General features: G+C 30.3%; 2 protein-coding genes across 2 annotated transcripts; both read left to right on the forward strand.

Annotated features, from left to right (window-relative positions):
• The first annotated feature begins 3,583 nt into the window (after positions 1–3,583).
• LOC134255534 (complement C1q-like protein 3) lies at positions 3,584–4,327 on the forward strand. Its single transcript, XM_062738064.1, has 2 exons — positions 3,584–3,794; positions 3,918–4,327. Exons 1-2 carry the CDS (start codon positions 3,614–3,616, stop codon positions 4,316–4,318), a joined length of 582 nt encoding a protein of 193 aa, XP_062594048.1. The 5' UTR covers positions 3,584–3,613; the 3' UTR covers positions 4,319–4,327.
• A 10,947-nt stretch (positions 4,328–15,274) lies between these two features.
• On the forward strand, positions 15,275–20,739 carry LOC134255535 (oncoprotein-induced transcript 3 protein-like). The gene is made up of 5 exons (XM_062738065.1): positions 15,275–15,287; positions 19,123–19,326; positions 19,508–19,672; positions 19,968–20,084; positions 20,672–20,739. Exons 1-5 carry the CDS (start codon positions 15,275–15,277, stop codon positions 20,737–20,739), a joined length of 567 nt encoding a protein of 188 aa, XP_062594049.1.
• Positions 20,740–21,833: the final 1,094 nt, after the last annotated feature.

Below are 21,833 nucleotides of genomic sequence, written 5' to 3' on the forward strand. Positions count from 1 at the left end.
GTCTACTCTGAATTTTCTGGATTATAGTATTAATATTTTTCTTCATACACAACGAAATTGCCACTTTTCCTAAGGATTGAGAATAAAATTAATTTGTGAAAGTGCAAGGATGTGTCAATCAAACCTGCCAAAAAATTTAAAATTTTAATATCTTTTAATGCTTTTATATGAAATAAGATTTTTGATTAATTTTTGTGTGAAGTGCAATTAAAATATGTAAGTCGTAATATTATAGAGAAAATAATAACTTCAAATCTGTGTCCAAGTACCTTAAAGATTTACTTAATTTTTACCTTAAAAATTCTTAGAGAGAGAGAATATTAATTAGCATGTCTGGAACTCGTACTGAAACTAAGATACAATTGAGTATATGTATTCAAATGTGAATGATTTCTAGAATTACAAGTACATACCTTTATTCATGATTATATATACCCAGCTGTGGTATCACTCAATTTTAATGTAAAATTCACGCAGTTAGTCATTATAGACGTATAGAAGCGTATAGAATTCAGTAAGGAAGCGTATTAGTGCCACTTGGATACTTTTTTTCCTTAATTTCTTTATTTCTACACTTTAATCTGTAAATTTTTCACTGTAATCAGTAAATTTTACACTTTAATCTGTAAAATTTACACTTTAAAGTGTAAAATTTACACTTTAATATGTAAAATTTACACATTTATCTGTAAAACTTACACTTTAAATTTTAATCTGTAAATTTTACACTTTAAAGTGTAAAATGTACACTTTAAAGTGTAAAAATTACACATTTATCTGTTCAATTCACATACTCATTAGTCAATTTGGCAACGTCATTCATCCTAAGTAACACATTTCAAAGCCAACAAACCATGAATCTTGCATGATATAATTTTGCTCTGAATTTTTATTTAACAATAAATGCAAATAATAAGCAAATTAGTATGGCTGATACAAGTAAGACTTTCATAGAATATTAGTGAAGAGCAAATCAATCACACATGCATATATTCTCAATGAATATAATATTGATATCATGATCTGCAAAATCGTTTAATGCGCTCAGTAGTTCAATTATTGAAAGCATTAATTGTATTACATTCTACATACATTACCGGCAACAATTGAATTACTTTACTTTTTGAATTGAATTTTTTTAAATAATCAATTAACATATTGATTAGTGAAGTATATACATAGATAAATAACTTGTATATGACTTTATATTAATTTTGGAACGGCAGAAATTTATATCCTTTGATTCAATGACGTTTCTTTATTGCTATGTTCAAAAATGGCCGTAATTTTAATGATACATTTTATATCATCATGATCATAGACCCATAAACTTGTAATATCAAACTGATCAGCAAATAAGAAAACAAATCTTAGAGATATATATTTTTACTGTTCGTCGCACTATATATAGTAAAACTAAAGATATATACTAGATTTATAGCAGATTCCCGATATTTTGTCCATTAGTAAATCGCCAATCCTTATTTATCAAATATACATGTACATGTAAAAAAAATTACGCAATTAATTGTGAACATCTCAGTTTATACTATTTTTCAAATGTCTTGGGTACTTGTATAACATCACGAAACGACCGTTTGATTTAACAGGTTACAGTAAAGGTTGTTCAGAATAAAGTTTAAATTTTACAGAATAAAGTTTAAATTTTACAGAATAAAGTTTAAGTTTTACAGATTAAAGTGTAAATTTTACAGATTAATGTGTAAATTTTACAGATCAAAGTGTAAATTTTACAGATTAAAGTGTAAATTTTACACTTTAAAGTGTAGAAGTTGAAAAAAATAAACTGCCCAAGTGGCATTAATGCGCTTCCGTTCGTTTTCTTATAGTAAATTTATTACCTTTAAAAAATCTGTTCTTTGAGTTCGTTGCCATGATACTAGTTAATCAATGACGTTTAAAATTTGAACAATAAAGAAAATTTAGCTACAGTCAAGGTTCTACTTGCTCAAACTCTGGCACAAAAGAGTTTTGTTTAACAACCAACTTCGTTATCTACAATCCAATACGTACTTTCTCTGGTACAGTCAAATACCAGGTACACGTTGTAAATGTAAAGAAATATATTTAGATTTATTAGCAAAATTTATTATCAAACATCCAATGCAGATGAGACATTTTATTAAATTAAATATAAACTAACTAAGATATATCAAGTATCAAAATAAACCTACTTGTTTTAAACACATCATATATAGTATTAACATTTTATTTGCATGTTTCATCCATTGTATCAGCAGCAGCGGAGTGAATTTCTTACAAAAGTTACACACGAAGAACCGTGACCCATGGGCTCTTTTTAAAAAAACAAAACAAAACAAAAAAATACAAACAAATTCCATTTCTGCAATTGGATTGTCAGTTTTTGCGTCTATTTCTGCCAAAAGACGCATTTACAGTACCTAAACGGGGATGTGACTGTGTAAGATTTGGAAAATCGTTTAATAACAATCAATAGTAAACAGGAAGATAGCTTTTTAAAAATGATGATCAATTTTATGTTAAGGTATTTTGTAATCACGCATTTCAGATCCTGGTATATAGATCGTTCTTGTTAAACTCCGGATTGACACTAATTTTAATAACCACTTGTCATGTGAAAGTTTCACAGAGGTTTTACAGTCGTATGTATATTAATTAAATGAGAAATTTGCGTGATAAATGTACGTAAAATACTTCAATCGAAATAAATTCACTTTTATCACGAACTACAAACAACAGATTTCAAATATATAAAGCATTAATCAAACTTCTTATATTGCTTAAAACATTGCTGAGTAAGAGTTAAGGTTAGTGTTCTGTGGTTGTAGTTATAGTATCTTTACTGTAGATTGTTTTCCATTGAGGTGATTTAAAGCAATATGAGCTGCATATTCGAGAATTTTATTTTGCGGGTAAAATATGCTATTATGATTAATTTGTGTGTAATTTAAACCCTTATGACCAATAAGCCCAAAATGTATCTTAAAAATGTTTCGGAAGAAATATTTCTGTACGACCTAATATACAGTATTATATAAGAAATCATTATTGTACAGGACGACAATAATTCAATTTTGCTTCAATCAAAGCTTATTAAAAAAAATTGACATCATAAATATGAACAAAAGAAGTTTATAAATATTTTATTTTTCTTTCATTGAAATATTTAATGACAAATTTTCAACAAAATTTTCTGATGTCATACATGCAGCCCATATTGCTTTAAGCAAGAGTCATTCCCCATGGCCGCCAATTGTAGGTCAACATTCCCAGATCCCTTCATCATTCAACCAAGTTCAATTTGTTATACTGGTTACTGAGGTAAAGATAAAACTATTTTTCTTATGAATATACGTTTGTTAAGGACTCAAATTTCAATTTTAAGATTGTAAATATCCCCCCCCCACATATTTTTCTGGCATGCATGTTTAAAATTGGTTGCTCAAAGAGGAAAATTCAATGCTTTGCCCTACAATTTAAGATGGTGGCTAAGGGAAGTAACTCTGATGCAAAATATGTCATGGGAAAAACATCTATTATATAAATTTTCCCCGACACACTTTGCTAAACCTTCATTAATAAGTATTTTATTTGATAGGAACAACGAAAAATGTATCGAGTAACATTCACCTCCAGCATTTTGTTTGCTTTTGTTGTGTTGTCTCGTTGTCATAGCAACTGTCAAAATTATCTTGGCGATTTTGAAAGTTGTGTTGGAACACATTTACATTTCTTGAAGAGTAGAATTGTAGCTCTGGATGAACAGATTGGAAGACTGTCGTCTACGAACCGTAAGTTAAAAACATTCTTACCTTGAATATTTATGAATAATACTAACAATGTGTGATACGAAAGAATAGATTTTCTTGGGAATTTTAGTCCAAATGATAACGTTAATAATGTCTAATTTCTAGAATCGAAAAGCTTCACAGCTTTCCAGGCTCAGCTCAGCTCTGACAGAATCTTCAATGGTGGTTCAATATGGAAATATGACCAAGTTCTGACAAATGTGGGAGGTTGCTACAATCCGGTCACGGGGAAGTTTATTGTGCCTAGAAATGGCGTCTACTTATTCACGTGGTACAGTCTCAGTGCCCCAGGAAAATTTGCACATCCGGGATTATTTGTGGATGGGGTTATTAAAGGGAGACAGGCGTCATATAATAAAGGTGGAGGAAATAAGTGGATAACGACTGGAAGCACTTTGATTCTAAAATTGAGAAAGGGAAATGTCGTATATATCATGGATGCTCATGGTTCGAATTCGCAAGTGTCGGGTGGATGGACAGCTTTTGGTGGTGTGCAAGTTAGTTAAAAACAGTAATAAAATTGATGTTTTTAATATCGTTGAATCAATTAAAATAAAAAAAACAATAACCAATAAGGAGTATTTCATGACAGACATTTCCATCTGTTTGGCAAAAAAGTATTCTTGGTATTTGATATCATATTCCCACTATCTTATCGTGCTTCCGATAAACCATGGGACTCTTTACATGTACATATCTTGCATATCGGAAGATTATGTCGTAAGCGACGGTATGTTCACCAAATTTATTGGTGTGTTAAACGGAAATTGTGGAGAGAGAAAGAGAGAAAAAAAGAAAAAAAACTACCCTGTGTACTCAATAAAAATTTTCATATAATAATTTATTACGATCATCGTGTATTTTTCTTGTTATAACTTGGTTTCCATGCATGTCCATCAAACATATTTTTGATATGAGAAAAGTATCCCCATATTTGTTGTCTTTGATAAGGGTGAAAAGATACAGGTTTTGACAGAGTGTATATTATATATATAGTAATTCAAAATAAGTTTTGTTTTGCATTTTTACAATTTATTATGCCTTAATGAAGGCATCTAAGACAGAAAAGGAAGCCAAAAGGACTATTGGGATATTAATGTTTTTTTTTTATTATTCACACTAAGGTTCAAGCTTGTTTATAGCTGGGTTTCACTCATTATATTATCAGATATCTGATGGAACATATAAAAAGCAACAAATAAAGACCTTAAAGATGTCGCATGAAAAATAACATTCCTTTTAAAAAGATATAAAATATTTTCTATTTATTATAAATTAGAAAGTTATTAGCAGGATTAAATTTTTGTCATGGTCCTGAGTTCTTTTGTAAAACGGGGCTCAAGTTCTGATGGTTGTGGTTATGTCTACTACATGCATATCGTGCACTTAATCATATTTAAAATTAATTTCCCGAGTGATGTTTTTTTTTTTTAAGAAAACATTACTGTTTTTTTCAGTATATTTTTTAAGCTTGAAATATTGGTTTGATTAATTCTGCTTTTAAACTAATAATTTTTTGAAATTCTTTCTATTTGGAAGACAGGTCATCAAATTCAATTAATTTATGACAGGAACTTGTATCTGTTGATGCACACTTATCCACTGGTTGTGAGTGGGATAGCTCTTTTATCAAACACGCGACACGGAACTATTCCCCGAAGGCTCGCTTGGGGGTAATAGTTCCTGTCAAGGGTTTGATGAAAGAGCTATCCCACTCACAATATGTGGATAAGTGTTTTATTATACTGATGTATTATAATATCATAATTTGTGAGGGTTGAATCTTCTTGGAATAAGATACTACTGCAAGAATGAGCTCAAATCATGATAACTTCACAATGCTACTGATGTCATTATGACATCATAAGACTATAGATGTATCGCTAGAAATCAAAATTGGCGGCAAAAATTGCATGGATGGAAATTTTACGAGGGGTGGGTAGCAAAAACTAAACCCGGGATACATAACTCTCTATATATACATGGAAATTTTCAGATTATGAAAAATAGCTATTTTATCTTCTTAATTTTATTTAGGAAACTTTTAACAGAAGTATAATAAAATTTCCTATAAACCAAGTCATTGTCAAATAATTAATCTTAATTAGCATTCTTAATGTAAAAAGAAATATTATACACAAAAGACTTGAACTAATACATACATTGTACACACTACTTGTTTTAAATGTCTAAATTGATATTTAAATAACAGAATGGATGATCTTTTAGTGATAGACATCTCGTTTATCTAGAGTCCTAAATTATTTAAACACCACTAGTCTATATTCAATCTAAAAGAATTCCAGAAAAGGAAGTAATTTCATCAAACAATATGACCAAGAATCATAAAATAAAGTTTCAGTATATGTACATGGATTTTCTCTGGATTGTATTTGTTTGCCTTTACCTAACAACTTTCTATCCAGTTGTATTCTGTAAGTTATTCGTTTGTATGCATGTTACCTAAAATTATAAAAGCAAAAACAAACATATCTAAAGTCGAATTTTGTATTGGGAAGGGCAGTTCCTTCTTTCTCCAAATCCTATTAATACTGTACCAAATTACCATGAGTAAACAATATTTATTCAACAACAAAATTGGAAAGAGGAACCAACCATTCAAAGACCATTACCAATCGGGAAAACTTAGAAAAAGTGCATCTGAACAATTGGCGGCCGGTCTTACTGCCCCCTACTTCGCACCGGTTATATATTCTTATTTGAAAAGCGGGAGGATGTATAGTAATCGAAAGGTCCGTCCGTCTGTTCGTCTGTTACGCTTTGGGGTACCCATCTTTTATCCGCAACTCCTCTCATACCACTGAGTTATATTTGAAGAGAATTTCAAAGAATCCTTTTTACATGTACATATTGCCATTGTTCACTTTCTATTTTACTTTTTGATCCGACACTTTTTTGGGTTACCCATAGCAAAACATGGACACTGTCATTATATTCATAAGTGAGGTGGAGGGTATCATTTAGAGAGCTCATTGTTCATAGTACCACTAGTTTTCACTGTTTAGGTTTGTTAAAGTTAATAGATACATGTGTATGCATAAATGACATCGTTTCAATCATTAAAGCTAATCCATGTTCGACGTACGACACTCTATCGGGTGAAATCAGGAGATCTTCTGCCTACGTTCTACAAAACGACATTACAGTGCCTGCAATATGTGACAATTTCCTGGAGGAGAAATGGTACAGAATAAACAGTACTGTGGGTAACGACATCGTACAGACATGTCCAAATATCACCCACTGTGGCACAATGTTCCCGTTATGGATGAATGGTAAGTGAATTCATGTAATGATAGAACTGACAATTGCATTAATAACTTTGTAATTTACTTATCATGTAAATTATTTTAAAACTTTTTTTTTAAAGTTGTGTCTACATAGTTATAAAAACAGAATGTAATTCAAATCAGAATTGAAATGGACATTTAACGTCACTTATTTTCAATAAAAGTAAATCTTCGATTCTCTTAGGAACGCTGCCTCTTGTGTCTGATGGTGAAGTTGATCGCATGGTATGTCAAAGTGGTTTTTCTGGCTGTTGTGAGACTTCACTTACCATCAAAGTTCGTAATTGTGGGACATTTACTTTCTCAGAAAACCGTCTGCATGTCCTGTTTCTTACTATTTTGGTAATTATGCAATTTTATAGTTAAATACCATCATTCTACAAGCTTTCTCGGTTTCTTCTTCTTTGAGTTACTAAAAATCATATATTTTCGCGAGGTCAAATTATCAAGGTTGGGGGAAGAATATTGGTTTGTGGAGACTTGATTTTGTGTTTGAAGAATGTTTAGTATGTAGTAATGAATAAGATATTATAAATATTGTGGTTGTCATTAATTCCTGTGTCTCTCCATACATCGAAAACAACAACATCGAAATCAACAAAAATGAGACTCTCACAGAAATTAATGATTTCACAGTATTTACACTTTTGAGAATTTAAAGAAACAGCGAATTCAATTTAAAAAATTCTTTACAGGTACCCAGCCTATAAACTCAACAGGTGTAACAACTAGTACTAGTTTACGAACAACAGATGAAACAACTATACAAACAACAGATGAAACAACAATACAAAAAACAGATAAAACAACTATACAAACAACAGATGGTACAACTATACAAACAACAGATGGAACAACTATTCATATAACAGATACCTTTACTAATGGTAAACATACAATTAGATTAATGAAATATACCTAATAAATTAATAATGAAAATCAAATGTATCTGTAAATTAAATAATTATTTGTCTTTTTATTCTGCTGAGATTACTGGTGATAAAACAAAACGAGTAATTTAAAAGCATTTTCAATGGTAAGACAGTGTTCATAGTGATTCATTAATTAATGGTATTAATTTAAACAAAAAGACAAAAAGAACAAAGATGACAAGATAAACAATAAATATATTCATAAACTCAAATGTAACTTAAAATTATATTTTATAATATTAAGAAGGTATATATGAGCACTGAAAAACTTATAGCATTAAAAAATGAATTTAGATGCTAAATTACAATGAAAAGACTTGATTGCAGTAAGTGCTTAAAAGAATGCTTGTTATTTTGGTGTAATAATTTATCAAATTAAGAATGCAGTAGTTAGTGCTCAGAAATGCATTGCATGGTAAATGAAGTATAAAATAGCTTTTTTTGGTTTAAGTCAACTCTTTGACGATATATCATTTTTTAGATGTTCATTCTGACATTATAGATCTAGTGATTATCGGCATAGTACTTGGAGTTGTGTTTGGAGCCCTCCTACTTGTCATCATTATAACGTTTTGTATCTGTAGGCATCAGTAAGTCACTGATTTTTTTTGCTTCTTTTCAATTTTTTTTCAATACTGTGCATACATGATTTTATCGTCTTGTTTAATTTTACATATTTTCATAACAAAGTAAACTTAATGTCGTACCAATACACAGAAACAACTAACAGTGCATTTTGAGTTCTTCCCTTCTGTTTTTTTTTTAAATATGATTAATTTTAAAAGTAAAACTCTCAAATCAGTTACTAAAATACTACGCAATGTTTCACAATTTAGCAATTAAATTATAAAACATTAATCAGAGTTATATTATATACAGTTTAATTAACATTTTGGACTTAAAAGTATTTGAAAACAACTTGTTTAAAATGACAAACTAAATTAGGCTAAAGGTCTTAATACTATTTCATACAGAACGTTTATTCAAATGACAAAATGCACACCTAAGAATATTAATCCTGCTTGTAATTTTTTCAGAAAAAAGAAATTAATGGCTGGATCATCAGAAGGTATTCAGGTAAAAGATGTAAAAAAAAAATCAAGCTCTACTAAATACACCATCTAAAAATGATTCCTTAACACCTAAGCCTGGGATTCAAAATCAAGATCGGGAACAAAATCCAGCTGGAAAAGATTCCACAACATCAGAATTTCAGAAGCCGAATACGGTACAAAATAAGGATGATTCCCCTTTCAAATTTCCTGCCATAAAACTTAGGGGGAAAAAACAACGAATTCGGAACTAAGTACATTGGACCTGAAGCTTCATTTCATAGGCTTGGATTTGTGAGAATTTATTTTTTAATGTTACATGAAATGATCTTGAATAAAATCTGTGAATGAAAATGCCCTATCTATGAACAAAGTTTATAAATGAATTTATAAATTGTTATTTTATTTTTTAATGATATTGTATTAGAAGTTCAGTGTGAAACTGATACCATCACTGCAAATTCTGCAAAATGCCCTTTCTATGAACAAAGTTAATAAATGAATTTATTAATTGTTATTTTATTTTTTTAATGATATTGTATTAGAAGTTCAGTGTGAAACTGATACCATCACTGCGAATTCTGGAAATATATATATATATATAGGGAAAATGTTGTAGAAGTCCATGGTATAGGTTAAGTTATAAATCAAAATTAAATCCAAGATAAACAAACAAGTTTACGTTTAATTTTTTACACTAAGCGCTTTCGCCGTTACGGCTCTTCAGAGTGTAACAATGATAAACATTGTTACACTCTGAAGAGCCGTAACGGCGAAAGCGCTTAGTGTAAAAAATTAAACGTAAACTTCTTTGTTTATCTTGGATTTAATTTTGATTTATATATATATATATATATATATATATATATATATATATATATATATATATATATATATATATATATATATATATATATATATATATATATATATATATATATATATATATATATATATATATATAAATGTTGTATTGATTTTAAATGTTCCATTTGATACATTTCTCCCAAATCTCATCTTAGTTTAAATATTATAACTGAATTTGAAAATGTTAGCAGATAAATTGATAGATGTTGAAGATTAGTTTGCCTTAATTTTGTTCTGTTTTTGGATTAGCCAAATATTTTCTTGAGGTATTAATACCCATTCTCTGTAACCACTTAAATTTCGTTGCCACGCATGGTCACCGATTTTGATGAAACTTCACCCATGCTTAGTACTTGACACCAGAAACAAATATCAAACAAAATTTCGTTGCTATGTGTCTCGGTTGCTATGGCAACAGCCGGAAAAGTTTGAAAAATCGAAATTTTCAGCCAATTTAAATCTTGACTGTGGCTTAATAAAAAATAGAAAAAGAAAACAAATCATTCTCACAAAAACATGACACCTTGATGTCACTCATACTGTAAAGAAACTGTTTAGAATATATCTCTAAGTAAGTGGTATCCAAGGGTACATTTGGAATACATTTAATATGCTAAAATGTGCTGACAAACACTCCGTATTCACTAATGGTAGGTGTTACATGCTCAAACTCAATCAACGACTTAAGAAAACCAATGAAAATTTTTGACCTTAAGTATATAAGTATAAGCAATATTATTCTATAAATAACTTTTATGGTTGCCATGGTAACACAGTGTAACCATGCAAAACCAGTAACTAAGATTGGGTTAATGCTACTGTCTTGAGGAAAAACATGAAAATTCAAGACTGGCAAATATGCATCCTTAGGACCTTGCAACACCAAAACCATAAGAAAAATTGGGTATAATTGCTACTTTGTAGTGTTACCATGGAAACAAAGTACCAGTACTTAAAAGTGAATTATTTTTCGCTGCATTAAAAATTAAATTGCCATTTAATCAAGAAACAAATTAAAGGACTCAGCTAGAATAGTACTCATCTGTTAGAACTGAAGTTAAATATCATATATTGATAAAATTTGATGAATAAAACAACACTGTTGCTATGGTTACCAAGAAGGGAAAATGTTCAATTTTGTGAACTTTATATCAATATTAAACCCTGTGTGCCAACTCCTTGCATCCACTTAGAGATTGGATGATAGTCAAAATTAAAAGTCAAGTTAGCTGTTAATAAATATCAATCATAAAAGTTTTGGGAATCTACATTTAAGGGTACGTATCCAAGGAAAGAAAATATTTTTCAGGTGTTTAAGCATATATTTTCTGCTTATTTCCATAGCAACGCTATATTTAAAGAATCTGTTCTGAATTTTTTCAAATGGGAAAACTTGAAGCACACCAACATTTTATAAAATTGATCATTAGTTGTGAGGACATGTGCTTTTTTTAAAAGATAGGATCAGATTTAAACATGCATAGTGTTACTTTGAAGGCTCTCTATGGTATAAAAACCTTGGCAACCATTGCCAACCAAAATGAAATATCATATTTTGTTCTTGGTATATGTTTCAAGGCTTTTTTTCTATTATTTGGTCACATTTCATCCTATAATTGCTTTTTATTTTTACGTGTATGACTATATAAAATTCAATGAAAATTGTTTTTTACTTTTGAATACTTTCTTACCATAGCAACGTAATAGTTGATTTACCAAACATGTTTATCATGCATTTGAGACATCTGACCTTCAACTTTTGGAGACAGTCATTGCCAATTGTTTGCTTTTCCGCAAATGTTAACTATGGGGCTCTAAACATGTTAAAAAAATGCCATTTTTCGAACTTTAAGACATGTTGCCATGGTAACTATAAAACATAGCAACCAATTTTTGCCTGATTTAGGTTTAGGGTATCAATGACTTTTATCATAGAGAGTTTGGAGAAATTCTGAGACTATGCGTGCCACTGCTCCTATATAAAAGTTCAAATCATCACAGAGAATGGCTCTTAATATTTTAAGATGAGAATTTTTTGGCTTTTACATTACACTTGTACATAGCATGTTATTCTAATGATTCAAATGCAAAAAAAACATGAACAATAATCTAACTTTCACCATTAAATATTTGTGATAGGAGTGAATCGACGAAAATCAACCAATCAGCAATTGTTTTTTGTAAATGACAAAATCTGCTTTCGGGGACATGTTTTGACTCTTTACTATAGGCAATGAAAAATGCAAGTTAACAACAATCACATACAAGTAAGTATGCTGTATTAATTATTTTATCCACAAGAACGGAAGGATCCTCAGAAGTTGAACCATACCCAGATCAACCAAAGGCTGAAGGAAGTCAATATTTGGAGGAAAGGGAAACGCAGGATATGTCAGGAAAAAATTAAACAGAAAACATTGACGAATGTTTCAGCTAGTGTGTCTACTACAGAAAACCACGATAAAAACGTACTAATAAAGTAATAAGAAACTTTTTCTTCATCCTTTTTTTCTTGGTTTTGTTCTGCTCCAAATACATAAATTGTATGTTTGTTTTAAGAATAAAAAATGTGAACAAGTTTATATATATATTCATGAAGTTTATCAGAAAAGTTGGTAACATTTTGGTATATAGAGATTTGCATGGCTTTGATCATAGTTATGTTCAGCTTATTGTTTAGTCAAAATTACGTGGCTGAAGTAATATTTTAAGATGTGACATAAAACGAGGGTATTTACGCCTAATAATCAGGTATGGTTCGAATAAAGGATAGAGACAAACAAAATAAAGTGTTTAAAAATCACCATCTCTACACATAAATTAACAGGATATCAACTAACAGTCAACTAACATCTCTTTGAAATACGTCACATCGCCTTACGCCCAAGATCTTTAAGTGGTTGCTTCGTGTATCCTAAGATCACAAAGTAAAAACAATTGTAAATTAAACATTTTTAGTGCATGAACCTGATTTTTGAGTTCTTATCACTAAATAAAACGATTTAAACAAACATATATCATTGTTCAAATTAAAGGACAAAATGAATCACCCGTAAATCTATTTTTCCAACACCACTCGTCCACTCGTATATAAATTAGTAATTTATTTATTCATTGTGATATGTATATAATTACAGATAATTTAAAACTGATTCAAACAAGCAGACCATCATATTATATCTATATGCCGTTAAATACAACTTACTAATACAATATATAAAGAAAAGAAAAAGATCAAAGTTAAGAGGTAAAAAAAGATCAAAGTTATGAGATAAGGAAAAACGTAAATGATCAAAATACATAATACAGTAAGTGTACATATTTTGGAGCATTTGAAATTTAGCCTTCGAGGAATCTCGACATAATCTTCACATATATATGATCCATACGATGTAATTGACTCTCATGCAAGAAAAAACAGTACTTGAGAATTCCAAGCCCCATTTTTTATCTGTATGTCCCCCAAAGAAACCCTTTTCCGGGTAAAATCTCCCCTTTCAGAGGCTTTTAGAATGTTACGTCTGTATATATATATATATATATATATATATATATACACGTTATTTGATTCGCTCCCTATAATATGCCTTAAGCTAGTTATAAGACAGAATTCGCCATATATTTTATTTCCTTAAATCATTGGTAATTTTAATTACCGAATACTAAAACATGATTAAAATCAGTCTTATACAGGTATTGACGTTAACGTGTACAACGTCAAACTTATTTGATTTGCGAAGTGAATAACATGAATATACCGTAAGATTGATCCCCAAGAAAATAAGGAACTTCCGAGGGATCAATATCCTAAACAATGGGCATACAGGAAAACTTACTTGTCAACTTGAAAACTTGTCGGTAACGTAATGTTATTTTCTGGTACTTATTGTCAAAATGGGTTGGACTTAAATGTTTCTAGCCCTGGATCTTATAACTAGTGGTTTCCACTGTTTTGTTTAATATAGGATAAGCCATAAAATTAAATTGACTCTATGATTTGAAATCCATAGGCTTACATCATGCTTATCAAGTTTAGATGTCTGATATAATACTAAATTTATTTAGGTCCAAGAAAAATGTCATTGTGAAATGCATCGCATCTATTGGTGAAATCTTTGTATATTCAAGCAGGTGGACCTAATGTAGTAATGAAATCAATTCCAAAAATTTAAGTCCTTTACATATTTGCCTCTTGTTTATCAATAATTGACTGCTGAACAAAGATATATGTTTTAGTCATTTAAATAAGAAGACTACATGTACGATCAGTTTAAATTTGTGTGTACTTGACTTGATAACCTTAGTCAATGTATTATGCAAATAATAAATCTTACTGAATTGATCCAAATTTTGTTATACTCCTAAGTCTTGATCAATAGCCTCATATACAACTCATTCTAGTAAGTGTATAATACACTCTTTCTACTGAAATCCCTATCCGATTTATATTTTTTCTTAAAGAATTTATTATTTCCAACTTAAGAGCCAGACCCAAATAACAATAATCCCCCACCCCCCCAAAAAAAAATTGAATGAATGGCATGTCTCTCCCCTATCTATGAGTTATGAATTTGAATGACCAAAGTTAATTTCAGTAATATTTTTAACCCTGATGGTTTTGAATTCTCATCTGATGTAAATATTCCATGAACTTTATTCTCTAACCAATAAAATAAATTTATCAAGAATAGCTTTTATGAATATCAATTATTTTTAGTAAAACTACTAGCTTAAAACAATGTAATCCACCGATGAACTCAAAATTCAGGTATGCGTAAAGCTTAAAGCAGAGAAAATTTTCAATAAACACGAGTGAAAAGCTGGAATATTTTTTCCATTATATTTTGTGAATTGTAAAGTATATCCTTCTTATTTAAAACCTTATTAAATTGACCTTGTCAGTAGTTGAAAATGAATATTAATCAATATTACATGATTCACGATCAGTTACTATTTTAGAGCTAATAACTTTAAATACTTACCAAAGCTAAAAGAAGAGAATTTCTAATTTAAGCAACTGGTTATAGCATACAGCTGATTATGTTCTTTAACTTGCATTGAGCATTAATTTGTCATTTTCCTTAATTTACCAGTCTAACCCTTTTTTACCCAAAACACAGGTAAATAAAATAATCAATTCCTTCATTTCTAATGGTTATAGCCTTAGAAGTGCAGAATGCATGAGCAAGAGGTACATCAATCAAAATCCCCATCCCTAAAATGCTGAAGCAAATATCTTTGTGTCAGATTGTATTGTCAAATTTATTGTACGACTCATTAAATAAGTAAAAATAATTAGCATGGCTCTAATGGGTAAGTGAGCGAACCTTTGATTGCCAATGAATTTGATAAAATTTATGTAATTGCCAAAGGAACCATGGGGCAATATTTCACACTTGAGAATCTCTGAATTTAATTTCAAGAGTACATCAGATTTTAAGTTTGAATAATTAAGCATTGGCTTTTCTTGGTTGATTGTGTTGTTTAATATACATGATATAGGGGGCATAAATTTAGCCAAATATGAATTAAGTTCCTATTGCATGATAATAACTTATAGCCTGATTTATTCTGAACATTACCCTTACAATATTTCAAGTTTAACTGTTAATCCTCAGATCTGGAAAAGGTATAACTTTGCTTTTGGGGTTTTTAGTTTGTTTGATTTTTGTTTTCCTATTGCAAGGTGCATTAAGATCCCCCAATTGCATCACTTGAGAATGTTCAATTGAATAAATGTTTCGAAAAATGATAAACCCTGATTATAATGTTTTGATCATATTACTTTATTATGCCCCCCCCCCCCCACCCCCGATTTCTAATTGATAATGCCCGATATATATTAATATATTTAATGCATAATTAAAAAATATTCTTCAATCTAATATATATTTGCTCGTAAACTAAAGCGTTAACAAGTTTTAACACAACTTATGCCACATGTATGCTGAAAAAATTTCAATCCTTGCCAATCTCGCATTTTTTCAAAAAAGAATGATCCATCCATGCATCTAATCATCAAATCCGATATTTGTCTATACTATTTTATGAAATTATTTAAGAAGCAATCGTGATTGAAAGCATATTTTTTGAAAATTCTGTCTGCTACAAAATTCGTATACCTTTCGTTTTTAGGATCCAGGGCAAAGAGGGGGAATTTGAGTTATCCCGAACCCGATCTAATTCATAGCTAACCCAACTCAAATAGCAGCAACAAAATTTTCCTAATAAAATAAAGGCATCTATTCTTTAAATTAATAGATGCTATTATTTTCTGGTACTTATTGTCAAAATAACTATGACGTCAACCTATATCGACTTGCAATGTCAAAACCATGGTGGATGTATATCAAAATGTTGATCAGGGTAATTCTTTAAAATATCTGAGAATTTTTCAAATATTTTTTTTTAAATATGAATAGATGTTTTACGGTGCCACCGTTGAAGAGAGTGCAGTTGAAGTTGCATACCATAAAACTCTTTCATGGCTTTCACTTTTAACTTTGATCCACCCTTTCAAACTTCAAACCGCAGTCAACGTATAACGGCATATGCAGCATACGGCATAATTCATAAGCTACTTTTTTTAATACCCAAAAATTACAAGCAAGTGGCAGCGAAAGAAATGTCAAAGTTTAGAAAATTTCATACAAAGACTTTTCGGACATACCCCCCCCCCCCCTTAAGTATTTCTTTCAAACCACTGAATCAATTGTCCCTACACTTATGACAAATATATATTAATTCTTGAACAATATCTACCTTTGTTATCTGATGATGTTTGGTATGATAGGTAAATTTAAAAGTAGTCGAGAAATGATATCACACAATTGAAAATAATCACAAAAAGCAAACTAAATTTTCCAAATTTCATCCAGCACAATCGCTTTTTGGATTTTATAAACCGTCTCCATGCGTACATCAACACCGGTCTAGATTTAATGATAAACCTGGGGTTTATGGTCATTCGTGGTTTTTTCTTGCTAAGAATTACTTTGTCACCCAAACATGCCGCTCTTGATTCATGTTAATTCCCTGTGACAGTCTTATCATTGATAATTGGGATTTATAGAAATCCTTCCTATATTTTTTGGTCTTGAATAGTCTGAAAAAGTTGGAGAAATATAGGCGTGGACAGATTATATTATCCACAAGTAGTTTTCATTACATTTTAAAAAGTTATCATGCCTCAAAGTGGACCTTTTGAACAGCAGAATAAAAGGAGGGTAAAAAAGGTGACACTCAAGAGACAAGATCTTCAAGATGTTTGTGTATCATATATAGTAAGACAACTGCTAAGACTGTCTGATATTCATTAATTTTTTATTAGTCCTCAACCAGTGAAACCTGGGGTGACTGTAGGTTTCCTCTGTCTGAGTATGTCCGTCTTCCGTCTATCTGTCTGTCCCTCTGTCAGTCTGTTCCACTTCGTTTTCCGCATTAGCTCTTTTTTTCTAAACCCATCTAGATATAGAGCTGATTTTAGTATGTGAGTGTATCTTGATGATTTACAGATCAAGTTTGCATTTTGTTCTGCTTCATTGCAATTGATTTTTGACAGATTTATACAACTTTTCAATTTCCAGGGTTTTCCACAGTTTTTTTTCACCAAAAGAAATTGAATGGCATCAGCAGTTGAACAAAGAATTAATAGAAGCAAGGGACAAACATTGTTATGATCTTCATGATCAGAGACCTTATGAATTAGACTTGTGATGTGATGACTTGAAAATGTTATATGTTTCAAGTTTACATTATTGGTTCATAGTTATAATTTCTTTTTAGATGATACATAAGAGGTATTTTAGAATAAGAAGAATTTCTCTTTACGGAACAGGTTCTGAAGACCTTGGTACATTGGTAAATCTACTTTACCGTGCATTTAATCATTTTTTAAATTGATTTTTACTGCGGTTCTACAGTGTATGTCTTTTTTATAATAAAAAAAAGACATTTGTAACTTTAATATGTTCCATACGCTGGAAAGATAATTGGTTCAGTTACATGTGCTTTGAAAATAATTAATCGAAATTCTATCTGATGGAAAGATAATGATTTGTTATAAAATTCTGAAAGAAGAGTCTGCTTTCCAACACTATATCCAAATCACTTTCAGATAATTTATCTTAATTAGCATTTATAATGTAAAAAGAAATATTGAATAAACGATTTAAACTGTTACATATAATGAACATACGACTTGCTAGATGCTTTTATTGATATTTAAATCCCAGACCTGCTGATTCATGAATAATCGATATGCATGTCCTCTATCTAGCGCCATAATTAATTAAACCTCTGTTCTAAATTCAGTCCAAAAGAATTCCAGAAAAGGAAGTAAAAAATCATCTAATTATATGACCAATAAATGTAAAATCCAAGTTTCAGTATGTCTGCATGGATTTTCTCTGGATTGTATTTGTGAGTCTTTTCTTAACGACTTTCTATCCAGTTATATATTGTAAGTAACTCGTTTGTATGTATATGTATTTAACCTTACATTTGAAAAGCAAAAACCAAATTCCAAAATTTGAGGTCTACTTGGTAATGGGAGGAATTATTCAGACTTTCTTTCACATCTTAAGCCTTTTAATACTTTACCAAATTACCATAAGTTAACAATGTACTTTTGCGAGAAGCACTGACTTTTACACTTGACAATTTACTTTGACATTTAAAACCTGATTTAGGTACGGGGGTACAGAATCGATAAAAGATAAGAAAACATTTCTAGTTGTTACCGGTTATATACTATGACAAATAATTTTTGATTTGGGATTATACTTTTTATCCTAATCAGAGCATGTTTGAGAGGTGCTGTATAGTTTTAATCAAATGCAAATTTTGTCATATACTCGGCACTCAGGGACATTGAGCAGGGAAGTTATACAGTATTATCCGAACGACCGGTCTTTACGTCCCACAGCGGGATTCCAATATGTATACATGTATAGCAACAAAAAATTGGAAGGGGGAACCTGCCGTTCAAAGACGACTCCCAATAGTAATGTTTGAAAAACTGCATTGAAAAAGTGGGGACAGTCCCTTACTGCCCCCTTTCACATTCTTTGCGACAGTTATATTTTTTTCATTGTTTTGTTAAGGAAATTTGATGCATAAATTAATGCCATCCTTTCAATCATTAAAGCAAATCCTTGTACGAATTACACCACTTTGTCGGGTGAAGTCAAGAGATCTTCTAACTACATTTTACCGACTGACTCAACTGCCATCTGTGATAATTTCCTGGAGGAGAAATGGTACAGAATAAACAGCACAGTGGGCAACGACATCGTAGAGACATGTCAAAGCATGACCCACTGTGGCACAATATACCCGTTATGGATGAATGGTAATTAAGTCAATTCATGTAATGATACAATTAATTACTTCGTAATTTACCTATCATGTCATTACTTTTTTTTTTAAAGTTGTGTCTACATAGTTATAAAAACAATGTAATTCAAATCAGAATTGAACTGGACATTTAACATCACCTTTTTACAATTAAAGTAATATTTGAATTCTCTTAGGAACGCTGCCTCTTGTGTCTGATGGTGAAGTGGATCGGATGGTATGTCAAAGTGGTATTCTTGGATGTTGTGAGGCTTCACTTACCATAAAAGTTCGTAATTGTGGGACATTTTATGTTTACTATCTCAGAAAACCGTCTGGATGTCCTGTTGCTTACTGTTTCGGTAATTATGCAATTTTATAGGAAAATAGAATGATTATCATTATTTTGGATTTACTCATATTTTGCAAATTTTAATAGAACATTGAAATCTTGTGAAGACTTGACTTCGTGATTGAAGCATGTTTAGTAGTAACGAAGAAGAAATTATAATTTTTGTGGTGGTCATTACTTCCTAGGTCTCTCCATGCCTCGAAAACAACGATAATTAGACCTCCACAAAAATTAATGATTTCACAGTATTTGAACTTGTAAGAATTTAAAGAAGCAATGAAATCATTTTATAAAACTCTTTACAGGTACACAGCCTATAAACTCAACAGAAGTAACAACTTCTAGTTTACAAACAACAGATGGAACAACTATAGAGACAACAGATGAAACAACTATACATACAATATATGCCTATACTACTGGTAACTATGAAATAAGATAAAATTCAAGTTCAGTTTATTTACGCAAATCAATTAATCGTACATGAGATTATATGTACAATATATTCTAAAACAATATACAGGATACTCTTTAAATAGCTCATCTTCTATTTGTCATTACATATTGCAAAGTCTCTCATTTTTTGGAAATTCCAAACCTTCTCCCATTCTCAACTGGGAGACGCTGATTCGCTGTATGAGTTCCTAATTTAATTAAATAAAATTATTCTAAATACTTTAGGTAGTAATTCTAAATATTTTCCAAATCCAAATTCTGTTTTGAAAATGTTATACATAAGAACTTTAGAGGAATTGCGCATAGCACTGCCATTTTTGTATGTACTGATCTTTACGACATTTTTTTGTTGTTGAATGAAATATACACAATAACAAAGAAATATATAATGATTCTAAAAATAAGAATTAAATGTTCATCTGCACTTCTAAAATTGATTCTAGCATCTTACATGCACGACCTTTAGTTATTTGAATATCTGTAAAAGTAAAATACGTTCATCATTGTCTTAGACCACTTATAAGCATTTAAAATTATTTTCCTTATTTAACAGATCTTATACCATCAACAACAAGACCGAACGAGACATCAAAGAGCATTGTAGGGGGTGAGTGTCCATAGTGATACGATGATTGTCAGTCATTTAAACACAAAATGGACAAAAGTGACACGATAAGAAGTAGATATATTCACAAAATAAGATGTTAATTAGAAGAATACTATGTAAACAAAACTGATAAATAGAAAGATTTTTTATCTCACAAGAAAATTAAAAATATGTGGTAAATATGAAAATAATGTTAACCATCGTACCTATCTAATTCTCATTAGAAAACATAATGAAGCGTTGCTTTTTAAACAGAATATCAAATTGTTTTCTATTCTTGTAAAATAATATGCATCCATCAACAAGAGGTTTTTTTTCCATTATCGCCCTTGAATTTTTTTAGTGAAACAAACTATTAATCAAATGATTTTAAACAATTCTACATCTGAAATTCTCTAACAATTAAAAAACATATACTTTTAGAAATAGATATATCAATCTACACAGTTTAAAGAACTGAGCATAAATGTTTTAAGTAAACTATTATAAGCAAATAATAAAAATATTGGCAATAGATACTAGAAAGCAATGTCTGTGCAATAGATCAGTTTTGATTGAGTAGACTATAACACAGTTCTCATAAATAAATTCTGTAAATTCTGACGAGATCATCTATTGAATTTCATGGGAAAACGTTCTCAGAAAGTTATCTCTCTTATCAGAAGGATATAACACCTTAAGTCAATTCTTTTGACCACTACCTACATTTTTAGATGTAGATTCTGAAAGCAAAGACCTAGAGACTGTCGACATAGTACTTGTTGTACTTGGTGTTGTGATCGGAGTCCTCATACTTGTCATCGTTCCACTTAAAGCGTTTCATATTTGGAGTCGTCAGTAAGTCATTGACGTCTTGACAATGTGTTTGCCATAGTTGTCACATAATTATATTGAGTCTTGATAAATGTTAGATATTTATTGTAATAAACTTAAACGCAATATCGTATCGATACACATTTACAACGGACGTATTCTATTTTTTAAATTTGATTTATTTCCATGTGAAACTTTCAAATCAGTTACTAAAATTTTTATACATTATTTTTTCACTTTCAACAATAAAACATTGATCAAATTAAATTTTGGATTTAAGGAAATACTGTCTTCT

Source organism: Saccostrea cucullata, unplaced genomic scaffold, assembly GCF_032062105.1.
Source record: "Saccostrea cucullata isolate Sc308-1 unplaced genomic scaffold, CSIRO_AGI_Scuc_v1 ctg2663, whole genome shotgun sequence".
NCBI classification, from domain to species: Eukaryota; Metazoa; Mollusca; class Bivalvia; order Ostreida; family Ostreidae; genus Saccostrea; species Saccostrea cuccullata.

Excerpts from the sequence above, each read along its gene's own strand:
- LOC134255534 (XM_062738064.1), top strand. The coding sequence starts at position 3,614 with ATGTATCGAGTAACATTCACCTCCAGCATTTTGTTTGCTTTTGTTGTG. Across the intron at positions 3,795-3,917 it reads AAGACTGTCGTCTACGAACC|AATCGAAAAGCTTCACAGCT; the intron begins GTAAGTTAAAAA and ends TCTAATTTCTAG.
- LOC134255535 (XM_062738065.1), top strand. Across the intron at positions 19,673-19,967 it reads TCCTGTTGCTTACTGTTTCG|GTACACAGCCTATAAACTCA; the intron begins GTAATTATGCAA and ends AACTCTTTACAG. Across the intron at positions 20,085-20,671 it reads AATATATGCCTATACTACTG|ATCTTATACCATCAACAACA; the intron begins GTAACTATGAAA and ends CTTATTTAACAG.